The 16,098-nt window shown below is 39.4% G+C and overlaps 1 protein-coding gene across 1 annotated transcript in view; it reads right to left on the bottom strand.

Moving 5' to 3' along the window:
• Window positions 1–14,871, bottom strand: part of DYX1C1 (dyslexia susceptibility 1 candidate 1) — a gene marked incomplete at its 3' end in the record, with an annotated part of 39,048 nt that extends 24,177 nt beyond the window's left edge. The window contains exons 1-3 of the mRNA XM_006894536.1: window positions 14,749–14,871; window positions 14,040–14,187; window positions 8,189–8,322 (exon numbers count right to left, since the gene is read on the bottom strand). Of these exons, the coding sequence (XP_006894598.1) occupies window positions 8,189–8,322; window positions 14,040–14,187; window positions 14,749–14,871 (405 nt within the window). The remainder of the gene's footprint in view (window positions 1–8,188; window positions 8,323–14,039; window positions 14,188–14,748) is intronic.
• Window positions 14,872–16,098: the final 1,227 nt, after the last annotated feature.

The raw sequence follows: 16,098 nt of genomic DNA, 5'->3' as shown, positions 1-16,098 counted from the left end.
CTAGAAAATGGATGTAACGAAGGTGTTTTTTCTTAACTTTAATTTGTATTCAGCATGTAAATACTTTTATTGTCCAGAACTGTCTAATTAGTTTCTCATTGGAAAGAGAATTAAATGCCAAGAATTTTTTTATAAATTCAAAAAAAAAAAAAAAGGTTGTACAACTTACTCATAATCATTGTCAGATTAATAACGGAAATATCTTGTGCTACTATCATAATCACTAGCCCCATGTGGCTAATTAAATACTTGAAATGTGACTAGTGTAACTATGGAACTGAATTTTTAAGTTCAATGAATATAAATTTAAATTCATTTGCATTTTAGAAGCACATATAGCACTGCTCCAGAATGGCACACTGGAATGAAGTTTCTTAGAAGTTAAATTACTCTAGGATACAAAGCTAACATCAAAGATATGAAAACTGTAAAAAGAGAGATGCTTGGCAATATCTGCATCATTTAATAAGCTTTTTGAAAAAACAGTTTATTTTCCCACTGAACTTTAAAACACTGACTTTTTTCATAGAATGCTGACTAGGAATTCCTTGTAGATCCAGAATTAAAGTAACAAAGTATTAAAAGGGCTAATTATCACTTGTTCAAAACTCAGAGAACTGCCAACAGGTGGGGCCTGTAAGAAGCCTCATGGCTTCATGAGTGAAACAGCACTTAAATGCCTGACAAAAACAAAACAAAACAAAAAAAAATGAATAGTTTTAGTTACAGAAGGAGGTTCAACATAAAGGGAATAAATAATTTTGCTCAGTTAAATAATTTCAGGTTTTTTACTTTCGTTATCTGCCTGAAGAAAGAAAAAGTATATGAAGAGTCAGAATGCAGGCAGTTCTCAACCTATCATGTATCCAAGCTATAATGAACAGGATTTAAACTGGATAGTTTTTCACCCTTTGGGGGAGGGAAGAAGTAAGACATCTCACTATTCGTGTGTAATATATTGGGCTACTAATACAGAGGTTGGCAGCACTGATGGCCTAAAAGCAAGAAGCTGTGATACAATCCCTATGACACACAGTTCGAATCCAGCAGCTCCTCTGTGATAGAATGGGCAATTTTCTCCAGTGCAATGAACTGCCTCTGAAAACCCACTGGAGGGTCAGCTACAGGCCAGTTCCGACTTGACGGTACATAACAACAACAACAGAAAGGTTGGAGGTGTGGATTCATCAGGTGGTCTACAGAGAGAAGAGGGGCTGTCTCCTTTTATAAAGATTTCAAGCCTTAGAAACACAAAGAAGGGTTGATGCCTTGTTTATTTTGGTTGTGTACCATCGATTTCAATCTGACTGGAACAGGAGGTTATTGCCCTCCTCCTCCAGCAGAGCATCTGTTGTACCAATAGCTCTGTGGGGGAAAATGGGCAATCTCCTCAAAACTTACTGTAGTGTCAGTTATATGCAATATCTAACTGAACAGCAGTGAGATTATTGAGAAAAAAGAAAAAAACCTTGCACAACATGACTGAATCTATAAGAAATTATGCTGTGTGACATAAGTCAGTCACAAAAAAGACAATTCTTTTGTAAGACCACTAACATAAAAAGCTTATACTCAGAATCGTTCTTGGATGGCTTTGAGAAATAAGAGAAAAAGGAATAAATATTAATAAATAAAAAAGTCAGGTGAAAGAAAAGGCAATAAAAGTGGTTGACATTATAATCAATCAGCTACATTCACTATTTTAAAGTAATGTTATAAAACAAAATATGTATGAATGACTGAAAGAAAAACCAGTATTAATTTTCATTGAGATAAAAAAAAATAGAACTGACTTGATGAAGGTAGGTTTGATTTGTTTTGGGTATGTATTATGTATTAAAATACATTTGCAAAGTTTATTTATTTATCTTAAAAAGATATGTTACATTGTGAACAATCTCCTGGCAGTGGCCTCTCCAAACTGCTAAAGGGTAAGGATGTCAGTTTAAAGACTAAGGCATGCCATGGTATTTTCAAATGCTTCCTACTCATCTGAAAATTGGACAATGAATAAAAATGACAGAGGAAGAATAGAATTGTGTTGCTGAAGAAGAGTACTAAATACTTCATGGACTGCCAAAAGTCCATCTTGGATAAAATGGAGGCATAGTGGAAGAAGTAAAACTATGGATAAACAGAATATGGTATATCTATAAACTAAAAAATAAAGCCAAATTCACTGCTGTCAAATCAATTGGGATAGAACTCCCCAAAGACTTTCAAAGACTGTAGTCTTATAAAAGCAGATTGCCAGATCTTTCTTCTTCAGAGGAGGCCTATGAATTCAAACTTTTGTTGCTGTTATGTGCTGTTGAATTGCCTGTGACCCATAGCAACCCTAAGTACAGCAGTTCGGAACCCTGTCCTGTCCTGATCCAGTCTTACTAATTCTGGTACACCAACCTCTATTACCTCAGTTACTGTTATCAATACATTTCATTGGGGGTCTTCCTCTCCTGCGCTGTTCCTCCACTCTTCTAACATGATGTCCTTCTCCAAGGACCAGTCAGTCTCTCCATGCCCAAAGTATGTGAGATGGAGTTCCAAAATCCTAGCCTCTAAGGAGAGACTTCGTTTCACTTGCTCCAAACAGAACTATTTTTTTTTCTTGGCAGAAAGACTCTTCTGCAGCACCACAATTCAAAGGCATCAGTTCTTCCTCTGTCACCCTTAGTAACCGTCCAGCTCTCTGATGCATAGCACGAAACTGAGAAGACAAATGCCTGGATTAGGCACACCTGATTCTCTAGACTGACGTTGCTTTTAAGTACTCTGGAGAGGCCCCTAACAGCAGATTTTCCCAATGCAATTCGTCCTTTGATTTCCTAACTGTTGGTGTTAAGAGTGCTGATTGTGGAGCCAAGCAAGCTGTAACAGTTAACTTCAATCTCTTCTCCATCTATTATGATGCTGCCAATTGGCCCAGTGGTGAGAATCTTATCTCCTTGATGTTGGGCTTCAATCCATATTGAAGACTACAGTCCTTGACCTTTTGCATCAAGTGCTTCAGGTCTTCTTCAGTTTCAGCAATCAAGGTTGTGTCATCTGCATAACGTAGGTTGTTGAAGAGTCTTCCTCCAATCCTGATGCCACTTTCCTCCTCATAAAACCCTGCTCCCCAAATGATATGTTCTGCATATAGACTGAAAAGGTATGGAGACAGGATACATCCCTGACACATTCCTTTCCTGATTTTTCTTAAATTTTTTAAATTATTATTTTGTGTGTGTGTACAGTCAAATCGGATCTGACTGGTACAGGAGGAGATTGCCCCTCCTCCAGCAGAGCATCTGGTGGATTCAAACCACATACTTCTGGGATTGCAGTGCAGCTTCTTGCCACGAAGCCACCAGAGCTCCCTTCCTTTCCTGATTTTGAACCATGTAGTGGTTCAGCTCTGTTCTGAGGACTGCATCCTGGTCTAAGTATTGACCTTTTTATTATCAGTCAACTGGCCTAAACACTGTACTACCAAGGGCCAATTTATTTATACAAGGGACTATTAGTCAGCAATAAAACACAACAAACTATTAAACCTGAAGAAACATGGATGAACCTCCAACATAGATACAGTTTAAGAAGCCAGACACAAAGACTATATGATTCCATTTTTATAAAGTTTCCAGAAAAGACATAACAATAGACCTAGAAAATAGATTCATTTATTTAATCACTAACTCATTGGCATCAAGTTGGAACCTAGTCTTATTTGGCCCTCCATAAGGTTTCTGAGGCTGTAAATCACACAGGAGGAGATTCTTCTCCTGAAGAACCACTAGTGGATTCAAAGTTTCAGAGAGAAGTCATTGAGAGAAGCCACTGCATCTCCTTATGGACTAGGCCACCAGAGCTTCTGGAAAGCAAATTACTAAAAAAAACTTAACTCAAATGGAGAAGCCACACAGGTCCATATAGCTCTTGATAATTCTTGTTACAGACTCCTTAAGAAAAGGAAGCCACTGCCAAACTTTACCTTGATAAATGTTCCAAGATGCTAAGACTAATGAAATCAGCACAGTAATCTCCAGTTTTATCTCAAGCTGAAACCACTATCAGCAAGTTCTACTAACATTAAAATTATTTTCTCCTATCAAATGCCAATTTAAATGAGAATTTAAGGTAGGAAATTATATGGGGAGCTCTGGTGGCCTAGTGGTAAGGAGCTGCAACTACAATCCTAGAGGTGCACGGTTCAAATCCACCAGATGCTCTGCCGGGGAAGGAGGGACAATCTCCTTCTGTACCAGTCAGATCTGATTTGACCGTACACGCAACACAAAAATAATAATAATAATAATAATAATAATAATAATAATAAAAAAGTTGGAAATAGGCCCCAATCACTGAGCCGCCAATGAGGACTCAGCTGCCTCCCCCTGGAAACCCCTCGCTTCCCGACGCTCTGTGCCTCCTGCCCACTTTCTCCCGCAGGCAGTTTCCAGTGAGGAAAAAGAATCATCTCTTAGCGTATGTCCACTACCCAGAACCTCCACTCTTTAGACCACTTTGTTGATGCAAGTAAGGGTGATGACCTGCTTCCTGCTGGGATTGAGGATTATATCCATATAAGAATTCAACAGAGAAACGGCAGAAAGACCCTTACAACTGTCCAAGGGATCGCTGATGGTTATGATAAAAAGAAACCAGGTGAAGGCGTTTAAGAAGACGTTTGCCTGCAATGGTACTGTAATTGAGCATGCGGAATATGGAGAAGCAATTCAGCTACAGAGTGGCCAGCGCAAGAATATAACCAGTTTCTTGGACTGGACTGGCTAAGAACAACCAGCTGAAGGTTCATGGGTTTTAAGTGCTTGTGGCTCACTTAAGTGAGGATTTCCTAGCAATGAGTAGAAAATTTCCCTTCTATCCCTTGTCAGAAGTTTAAAACGTCACAGCTTGTATAATGTAACCATTTGGGGGGGGGGGTCCACTTTTAACTTCGACTAGTGTAACTCTTTCATGCAATAAACTGAAAAGACCCACTAAAAAAAAGTTGTAAACAGAAATACCAACTGACCCAGCAATTCAACTTCTGGGAATATACCCTAAAGAAACCAGAACTGCCACCCAAACAGATATATGTACACCCATGTTTATTGCAGCTTTGTTCACAATATCAAAGGGATGGAAACAACCCAAGTGCCCATCAACAAACGAACAGATAGAGAAGCTGTGGTATATTCACACAATGGAATATTATGCTGCACTGAAAAACAAGGAATTCATGAATTATTATATAAAATGGATGACCCTGGAGGACATTATGCTGAGTGAAATATCTTAGTCATAAAAGGACAAATACTGCAAAATGCCACTGCTGTAAAACAGGACTGAAACTGGGGTTGGGGGGATACTAAGAAAAGAGTGGATAAATAATGTATACTGCATGAGAACAGATGAGGGAAAGAACTGCTTAAAAGGAATATAGGACTAGGTATTATTTGTACAATAATAGTCCAGAATAAGAGCTGCATAGTAAAGAGGACTGGGGTGGGGGTGGGGAATTGTACAATAAAATAATTTTTTTTCTTCAAAGAGAAAAGCGAATGAGGGGAGAAAGGTAGGCAGGGAAGAAAATGTTCAATAATGGATGAATGGAAATTCAGGTTCTATATAAACTTTCATTAAAATCTCAACTAAAAAAAAAGAGAGAAGTTAAAATAAAGATATACAACAATAATGTTTCTTAGAAGGAAAGATGGAGAAGCAGAAGGCTCTAATGGTAAAAAAACTCAAAGACATGTGGTTCAAATCCACCAGCTGCTCTGTGGGAGAATGATGGGCAATCTTCTCCCACATATTAACTGCCTCTGAAACCAGCCAGAGGGTGGGTTCTGACTTGATACACAACAACAAAAACAGTGTATCTTCTTATCTCTTAATGGCTTCTATCACTCATGTTGATTGTGGATCAATGTAAAGTGAAAATTGACAACTTAAAGGGAAAAAAAAGACTTCAACTTCCTTATGGTAGATATCATTAGGAAAACCAACCACCATGGAAGAACTTTTTCCATTTCGAAGGATTCTATGGGCAAAATCTTGAATGATGCAGGAAGCATCAAAAGAAGATAGAAAGTATACAGAGTCACTATATCAAAAAGAATTGGTTAAAACCAGAAATATTTCATGAAGCAGTATACAATCAAGAACTAATGAAGGAAGACATTCATACTGCACTGAAGGCACTGACAAAAAACAAGGCCCCAGGAATTGACGGAATAGCAACTGACATAGTTCAGTAAATAGATGGAGCCCTGAATGTCCTCCCTAGTCTAAGCCAAGAAGACAACTACCAGCCAACTGAACAAAAGAGATCCATATTTGTTCGCATGCCCCCCCAAAATGTGGAAATTTTTTTTTTCAAAATGTGGAAATTATCTAACAATTATCATGAATGCCACATGTAAATAAAATCTTGCTGACGACTCTTTAAAAATGGTTAGTAAAGTACATCCATAGGGAACTGCTAAAAATTCAAGCTAGACTCAGAAATGGCCATGGCACAAGGGATATCAATGCTGATGTCAGATGGATCTTGGCTGAAAGCAGAGAATCAGAGAATAGCAGAAAGATGTTTATCTGTGTTTTATTGACTATGCAAGGGCATTTGTGTGGATCATAACAAATTATGTATAACACTGAGAAGAACGGACATTAAAAAACACCTAATCATATATATGAAACATTAGGCTTAGACCAAAAAGCTGTTGTTTGAACAAAACAAGAGATCACTGCATGGCTTAAAATCAGGGTTGTATCCTTTGTCCATAATGACTCTATATGTAAATTGAGCAAATCATTCAAGAAGCTGGAGCATGTGAAGAAGGTGACATCAAGACTGGAGTAAGAGTCATCAATAACCTATGTTATGCAGATATAATGTTTGCTTACTGAAAACAAAGACTTGAAGCACTAACTGAAGAAGATCAGACTACAGCCTTCAACATGGACCATATCTCAACATCGAGAAAACAGAAATCCTCACCACTGGACCACTGCAAGAGAGGGAGAAAAAACTGAGTTGTCAGTGATTCCATTTTATTTGGATCCACATGGAAAGGATGACAGAAGAAAAACTGATGTCTTTGAACTGTAATGTTGGAGAAGAGTATTTAATATCCCCTGGACTGTCAAAAAACCAAAAAAGTCTGTCCTGGAGGAGTATAACCAGTGTTCTCCTCAGAAGCAAGGACAGGGAAGCTTTGCCTCATGTACACAGGGCATATTGTCAGAAGTGGCTAGTGCCGGGAAAGGTGGAAGTCAGAGAAAGAAAAGACTCAACAAGATGGACTGCCATAGTAACAGACACAATGGCCTATGGCATATTGGAGATTGTGAAGATGGTGCAGAATTGGGCAAGGTTCAGATGTGTTGTTCATAAAATCACTATGAATAGACGTCGACTTGTTGGTGCCTAACAACAACACAAAAAGAATCTAATGTTTGGTAAAGCAGAGGGCCAATGAAAATAAGGGAAACCCACAGTGAGATGGACTGATAAAACTACCACAACTGACGCAAACATATCAACAATCATAAAGGTGGTACAGGACCAGGCAACTGTGCATATTATTATACATAGCCAACTTAACATCAACAACAACAAAAGACAGAAAAGTAGATTAGCCTATTTCTGGGAGGTGTTAGAGGAGAATAGAAGGTCAGGGTATTTTTTTGGGATGATAAAATTGTCCTGAAATGATAGCTGCACAACTCTGGGAATAGACTAAACATCACTAAATTATATCCTTTAAATGAGTTAATTGTTTGGTATGTGAATTGCATCTCAGCAAAAATATTACTTATTAAAGCTTTCACTTAAATAAATCTCATAAAAATGTTTAATATTTAGTGTTTAACCTATGTTTTTCTTGTTTAAAATACTCAATTACATTACTGTTGCATTTTAAAAGAGACAAGACAATCACGTTACAGAAATTTTAGAACTTTTTACACTCCTCAGACTAGAATGCTCTCCTTTAAACAAGAAAATTTATTATCTAACTTTTATAGCCTATAGAGTTTTCAGGAATACTTGTTAAATAACTAGCAGAAAACTTGCTTACATCATATCACCAAAAACTTGAGCAAAATATTGAGCAAGTGCAGTAGTCAGAACCAATATTCTATTTGATAAAGTTTACTATTATCTCTGTACTTAAGACTTTCCTATCACATAACTTACCTTCATCATGACACTCAGAGCATATTTTTGATCTTCCCGTTTTGCTGTCGCTTTTGCTTCTGTAGCTTCTTTAGCTGTCTCTTGTGCTTGTAATATAGATTTTTCTCTTATTCTTTGCATCATTTCTTTGTCAACTAAACCATGAAGAACATCACTAAATAAGGATTGTGAAAAATTTGTTTTGCTTAGCAGAAAAAAATTGCTTAACATACTCACCCAAGACACAATTTCTTTTGTCCCAACTCTGCATGAGTAATATCCCTATTTCTGAATTATTAACTGACAAGATATTTATCATTAAAAAATAAGCATAATATTATTAATTACTACAGAATTAAAAGGGATCTCTGGTAGCCTAGTGGTAAGGAATTATGCAGCCAACAAAAAAGGCAGGCAGTTCAAATCTACAAACTGCTCCACAAGAGAAAGATGGGTAATTTCCTCCCATGTGATTTACTGCCACTGAAAACCCAGTAGAGGGTCAGCTATGAGTGGGTTCTAACTCGCCAGTACATAACAGAACAAAAGAACAAGAGAGAGAAGGGGTTAAGAGAAGTGAAGGGGCATAAGAGGGACCTCAAGAGTGGGAATAAGAGCACAGAAAGGAAGAGAGAACAAGAGACGTAGAATAAATGAGATGAGGATAATTGAGAAACAAAAAACACTGATCCTTCTACCCGTCAGCTAAGAAACTAGGACCATTTACTTATAAACCTAAAAACAGTTAATCTTCACAATGTGGTGTCTTAGAAGAAAAAATGGGTTAAGATCACCTATTAGTTGGTAATTTATTCATCCGATGAGCATCAAAAGCATCTCTCTCTCTCTTTCCATTCTCCTCTCTCCCTCCCTCTCTCTCTCCTGTAGAAATCGAACCAAATCACTATAGACCCTCCAGTGAGTTTCTAATCCTATCACTCACTCCTCACATGGAAGCCGACTGTCCATCTTTCTACTCTGAAGCTGCTCTTCACAGCTGCAGTCTTTGAGTTACCAGTGCAATTCTCTATGGACTATGCTATCAAAGCTTCCTCTGGGCATTATATTGTTGTTATGTTCCATTAAGTTGAAGCTGACACTCTAGTCAATTTTCAGAGGTTCTAAACTGCAGAGAAGGAAACTGTCTATCATTTATCTACTGGTGGCTCTGAACCCATCTGCCTTAAGGACAACTCTTTACTTTCTACGCCACCAGGCTTCCCATTGGGCAGTAGAATAAAGCCTTTATAGACATATTGTCAGAATAATTTCTCAAATGCATAAAGTAAAATGTTCTATGATTATAAAGAAAGAAAAGTCATTATATTAAAATATACTTGCAAAGTATTTTTAAAATTATGATATCTATTAACAATCTGCGTTACGCAGATGACACAACCCTGCTTGCTGAAACTGAGGAGGACCTCATGTACTTGCGGCGAAGGGTCAAGGACTGCAGCCTTCAGTATGGACTGACGCTCAATGTCAAGAAGACAAAGATTCTCACCACTGGACCAATTGGCAGCATCAGGATGGATGGCGAAGAGATTGAGATTGTTCACAACTTCAGTTTGCTCGGCTCCACAGTCAACACTCTTGGCCAGGAAAATCAAAAAACATATCGCGGTGGGAAAGTCTGCTGTTAGGAACCTCTCTAAAGTACTCAAGAGCAACGGTGTCTCTCTGGAGACTAAGGTGTGCCTGATAAAGGCCATGGTCTTTGCAATTGCTTGTTATGCGTCAAAGAGTTGGACAATGACTAGAGAGGACAGAAGGAGAGTTGATGCCTTTGAGCTGTGGTGCTGGAGAAGAGTATTGAATGTACCATGGACTGCCAGGAAAACACACAGATTCATCTTGGAGAGGATTAAACCAAGCTACTCCTTGGAGGCAAGGATTCTGGGGCTTCATCTGACATACTTTGGACATGTTGCCAGGAGGGACGGGTCCTTGGAGAGGGACATCATGCTTGGGAGGGTGGAGGGACAGCGCAGGAGGGGGAGACCCTCTATGAGATGGATTGATTCGGTGACTGGGGAAATCGGGATGGGTGTGTCAGAGGCAGTGCGGTTGGCGCAGGACAGAGCAGGGTTTAGGGCTGTTGTGCATAGGGTCGCTATGAGTCGCAAACGACTCAACAGCACATAACAACAACATGATATACTAATAAAAATATTTAAAAAATAAATGCAATTCAACTCATTGCAATTAAGTTGAAAGAGACTCACAACTGATTCTCCAGCAGATTTCTCAGCGTTGTAAACTGCACAGGAGACGCCTGCTCATCTTTCTCCCAAAGAGTCACTGGTGGATTGGAACCATCAGAGGGGCACTTGCCAAAAGGTTAGCAGAGCAACTCCATAGGGACTAGACCACCAGTGCTCCCTCACTGGCCACACAAAATTTTGACATATTAATATGTGCTTTTTAACTAATACATAAAAGTATGCTTAACAAAAAAATATTTCAAAGTAGCATAAAAGTTAGGGTATCTGTCATTTGAATTTATTGTGGCTTCTGTTAATATGGCTGCTACATGTTATCTATACTCACAATTTAAGGAAATGATAAATCTCAGGAGCAAGTAAAAAGATGTAATATTTACTCATCCAAGATCTTGACAAGGAATTTGTTGTTATTAGGAGTCACTAAAGAGGCTCCAACTCATAGCATATGGACATCAGATCAAAACTGCCTCAACCTGTGTCATCCTTGCAGTCGCCGCTATGCTTAAGCTATCTGCAGTATTCACTATGTCAATCCACTTTGATGAAGGTCATCATCTCTTTGCTGGCTCTCCATTTTTCTAAGAAGGTGGTTCTCTTTCAACCTGCCCCTCTGGATAATGTGCCCAATACATGTGACATGAAATCTCACTATCTTTGCTTCTAAGTAGTACTCTGACTATACTTTTTCCAAGGCAGAGTTGTTTATTCTTCTGGCAGTTTATGATACAGTCAATGCCCTTTGTCAACACCACAACTAAAAGGTATCCATTTTTTCCTTAGTCTTGCTAATTCATTGCCCAACTTTCACCTGCATGTAAGGGTAACTGAAAATGCCCTGACAAGTATGTGATCCTGGCTGGGAATTTGAACTGGAATAAATCTAAGGACTAAAATTAGATCTAGCAACCTCTCCAACTCTAATCTCATTCAATAAATAACAAGAGGGAAATAGGTGAACCAGTTTTAAGAGCAGAAATAATCACAAGAATGTCAACTTTCCATATTACATGTTCCATACTTGAGGAAAAGATGGAACAACTATGTTTTACATGAGGGGATGTTATTGTTGTTGCTGAGTTAAATATAACTCACAGCAACCCAATGAACAACAGCTCGGAATCTTGTTTTATCTTAAGCCAAGTGCATTGTCTCCAACACCTGCCCCCATTGCCAGTCACTGTGTCATTCCATCTTATCCATGGTCTTCCTCTCTTATACTGACCTTCTACTCTTCCAAGCATGTCCTTCTTCAAGGAGTGGCCCCTCCTGACAACATATTCAAAGTATGTGAGACAAAGATTCACCATCTTTGACTAAAGAGCACCGTGGGTGCACTTCCTTTAAGACAAACTTACTTATACTTTCATCAGTCATGGGATATTCAATACTCTTCTCCAACACAATTTAAAGGCATCAATTATTCTGTCATCTTTATTCACTGTCTAATTTTCAGGTGCATAGGAAGCAACTGAAAATAGCATGGGTTTGGTAAGGTATACCTTAGTCTTTAAATAGACACCATTGCTCTTTACACTTTGGAGGGCTTTTTGGACAGTAGAATTTTTTTATGAACTTTTTTAAAAATTTTTACTTTATTATTTTAGGGACAGTAGATTTTGATGGTAGTTGCTGGGTGCCAGCAAGTTCAGTAGGACCCACAGTGATCCTATGAATAACAGATCTGAACCTTGTCCTATCCTGTGCCATCCTCAAATTTCCTGACATATCAGAGACCATTGCAGCAGTCACTATATCAATCTATCTAGTTGAAGGTCTTCCTCTCTTTAGCCATCCCTCCATCTTTCTAAACGTTAAGTCCTTCTCCAAGAAATAGCCTCTCCTAGCAACATGCCTGCAGTATTTGAGACAAAGCTTTATCATCTTTGCCTTCAAGAAACACTGTGGCTGAATGTTCTCCAAGATATATTTGTTCTTTTTGGCAGTCCATGGGATATTCAGTACTCTTTTTCAACACCACAGCTCAAAGGCATCAATCCCTCTTCTGTCATACTTACTCACTGTCCAGCTCTTAGATGCATAGTAAGTGACTAAAAAGATCACAGCCTGGATCAGATACTCCTTAGTCCTCAAAGTAACATCATTGCTCCTCAATAATATGGAGAAGTCCCAGACTGCAGATTTCCAATGCAATATGTCTCCTGATTTCCTGACTTCTGGTACCACAGGTGTTAATGGTGGACCCAAAGAAGATGAAATCATTGACAACTTCAATTTTTTCTCCATATATCATGATGGACCTATTAGTGCAGTGGTAAGAATTTTTGTTTTCTTAACATTGAGATGCAAATCCATATTGAAGGTTATGCTCTTTGAACTTATGCAGCAAGTGCTTCAAGTCCTCCTCACTTTCAGCAAGCAACGTTGCGTGACCTTCACAACACAGGTTATTGATAAGTCTTCCTCCAATAGTTTTGTTTTGTTTTTGTCTTCCTCCAATCTTGATGTAACATTCTTCGGAGTTCAGCTTCTTAAATTATTACAGGCCATGGTCTTTGCAATCACTTGCTATGCGTCAGAGAGCTGGACAATAACTAGAGACGACAGAAGGAGAATCAATACCTTTGAGCTGTGGTGTTGAAGAAGAGTACTGAATATACTATGGCCTGCTAGGAGAACAAGCAGGTTCATCCTGGAGAGGGTGAAGCTGGGTTGCTCCTTGGAGTCAAGGATTCTGAAGCTTTGTATGACATATTTTGGACATGTTGCAAGGGGGGACCAGTCCTAGGAGAGGGATGTCATGCTTGGGAGGGTGGAAGGACAGCGCAGGAGAGGAAGACTCTCAACGAGATGGATTGATTCAGTGACTGGAGTAATGGGGATAGATGTGTCAGAGACAGTGAGATTGGTAAAGGCTATAACAGGGCTTAGGGCTGTTGTTCATAGGGTCGCTATGAGTCACAAGCGACTCAAAGGTACATAACAACAGTATACAGATTGAATAGGTATGGAGAGAGGATACAACCCTGAGTTCACGAGCTCTGTTTGCACAACAGCCTCTTGGTCTAGGTTTTGCATGAGCAAAATTAAGTGTTCTGGGATTCCCATTCTTCTCAATGTTAGTCATAACGTATTATGATCCACAGAGTCAAATGCCTTTGCATAGACAATAAAGTATAAGCAGACATTCTTCTAGTAGTCTTTACTTTCATGCAGGATTCATTTCACATCAACAATAATATCCCTAGTGCCATGGCCTCTTCTAAATACTGCTTGAACTTCTGGTGGTTCCCTATGAACTACTGTTGGGTTGTGTTTTGTTTTGTTTTGTTCTGTATAATTTTCATCAGTACTTTGCTTGCACGTACTACTGTTATTGTTCAATTAAAAAATGATAATGGGTCCTCTTAAGGCCAATGGGGTAGGAAAGGGTTTTTTATTCTAGAGTCCGATTCACATCTGCTTATGGGTAATTTTCAATATATTTAATCTTCTGAATAATTCTGTCTTTATTCTGTCCGGGTTTATTTATTGTAAGTGATAGGTGAGGCACTCTCTTTTAAGTCAGGTTCATGTGCCTAATCTTTTTCCTACGGGGCAATTATGAATGCTACAACAGGGATTCACACAACAACATAAAATGGAAACCACATAACCTAAAGAGCATCGTTTACTAATGAACTTACCACCTGATATAGAAAGGTTTTCCCACATGGCTGCTTCTTTTTTATACAAGGTAAAGACAATAGTATCATTTCCAATCTTGGCTTTACTGTGCTCATGATCTATAGGCGCGTAGAGAAACACCTCAAATAAAAATGGAGGGCAGTTGACCTGTTCAGAAAGGTGAAAAGGTGAATATATCTACACAAATTACAAATACAAGCGTTAAGAAATAAGTGATAAGGGTCCAAAATAATTTTCTGAACTGTCTAGATTGTGGAAATTTTACAAGAGGTATGAAGAGTCTCCTGATAAACTTATCTAATAACATCTGTCCTAGAGAGGGTGAAAACAGGCTGCTTTTTGGAGGTAAGGATTCTGAAGCTTCATCTCACATACTTTGGACATGTTGCAAGGAGTGTGACCAGTCCTTGGAGAGGGACGTCATGCTTGGGAAGGTGGAGGGACAGCGCAGGGAAGATCCTCTATGAGGTGGATTGATTCAGTGACTCGGGTAATGGGGGTAGGTATGTCAGAAACAGTAAGACTGACACAGAATAGAGCAGACACTCGACGGCACATAACAACAACATATGCGGTGTACCGGATGCATTTAAAAATGTAGGCTGGTTCTTGGCGAGCGTGCGCCTGTTGTTCTTCCCAGGAGCGCTCTCCCAGATGCCAAGGACCACACCCCCAGGAACCCTGCAGGCGCCACCGCATTTCTTCTACCTTTAGATAATTTTCCGTGCAGAATACATCCGTGTCTCTGACGCAGACGCCTCGAAGGGGTAGAGAAAGAAAAACTGAAGTCTCCGTTTGCTGCCAGCTGAAATCGCTAACCTGAAGAGGCATCCCGGGAAGCGGCGTGCGGCGCGCGTTCGGTTGCTAGGGAAGCTAGGGTCACCACGCGCTAGCCCTTCCGGGTCAGGCCTGGCCCTAGTTAAGTAGTGGGTAATAGCGTGACTTCTGTCGCCATCGTGCACCTGATTCAAACCGTGGTCTTCTCAGTCACTTTTTACGCATTTAAAAACTGGACAGTAAATAAAGATGACAGAAGAAGAGTTTTTTTTATGCCTTTGAGTTTAGGCGCTGGTGAAGATGGACTACAAAAAGAACAAAAAAAATATATATCCTGGAGAAAATTAAGCCAGAGTGCTTCTTGAAGGCAAAGATGATAAAAGTTTCCCCTCACAATACTTAGGAAAGGGAGGCGGTGGTGTCAGAGCTTCAACCAGGTGGATTGACACAGTGACTGCAATAGGCTCAAAAGTATCCGAGATTGTAAGGATGGCACAGGCTAGGACAGGGTTCAGATCTTTTGTTCATAGGGTCGTTGTATACTCAACTGGCACCTAACAGGCACCTAACAACAACAGCATCGCCTAGTGCTCTGCTTTCATGACTGGGTGCTTGGGAAATGATGTTAAACTGTGTAGTGAGATCCTGTCCTCTTCACTACAACACTAGCAGAGAGATATGAAAAGGAGCTAAAATCTGCTAAAGAAAAGAATTTAATGCCAGAAAATGCAAAGAAGGGGGTAATAAAGTCTGACCCGTGAGGATGAAAGTGATCGGGAAAAGTTTTGTATATATAAGGTAGAGTTGGAGCTTATTTAATGTCACATAATAAAAATAATTCATGGTGCGTCTGATACAGGCCATGGTCTTTATAATCACTTGTTACGCATCAGAGAATTGGACAATGACTAGGGGAGGATAGAAGGAGAATTGACACCTTTGAGCTGTGGTGCTGGAGAAGAGTATTGAGTGTACCATGGACTGCTAAGAAAAAAACCCAGATTAATCCTAGAGAGGGTTAAACCAGGCTGCTCCTTGGAGGCAAGGATTATGGAGCTTTGTCTAACATACTTTGGACATGTTGTAAGAAGGGACTGGTCCTTGGAGAAGGACATCATGCTTGGGAGAGTGGAGGGATAGCGCAGGAAGGGAAGACCCTCTATGAGGTGGATTTATTCCGTGACAGGGATAATCAGGATGGGTATATCGGAGGCAGTGCAATTGGGACAGCATAGAGCAGAATTTAGGGCTGTTGTACCTAGGGTCGCTATGAGTCGCAAG

Source organism: Elephantulus edwardii, unplaced genomic scaffold (genome assembly GCF_000299155.1).
Source record: "Elephantulus edwardii isolate Elephantulus edwardi_28Jun2011 unplaced genomic scaffold, EleEdw1.0 scaffold00145, whole genome shotgun sequence".
NCBI classification, from domain to species: Eukaryota; Metazoa; Chordata; class Mammalia; order Macroscelidea; family Macroscelididae; genus Elephantulus; species Elephantulus edwardii.
Note: the sequence above shows the minus strand (reverse complement) of the source record. Positions and strands in the feature narration are given on the sequence as shown.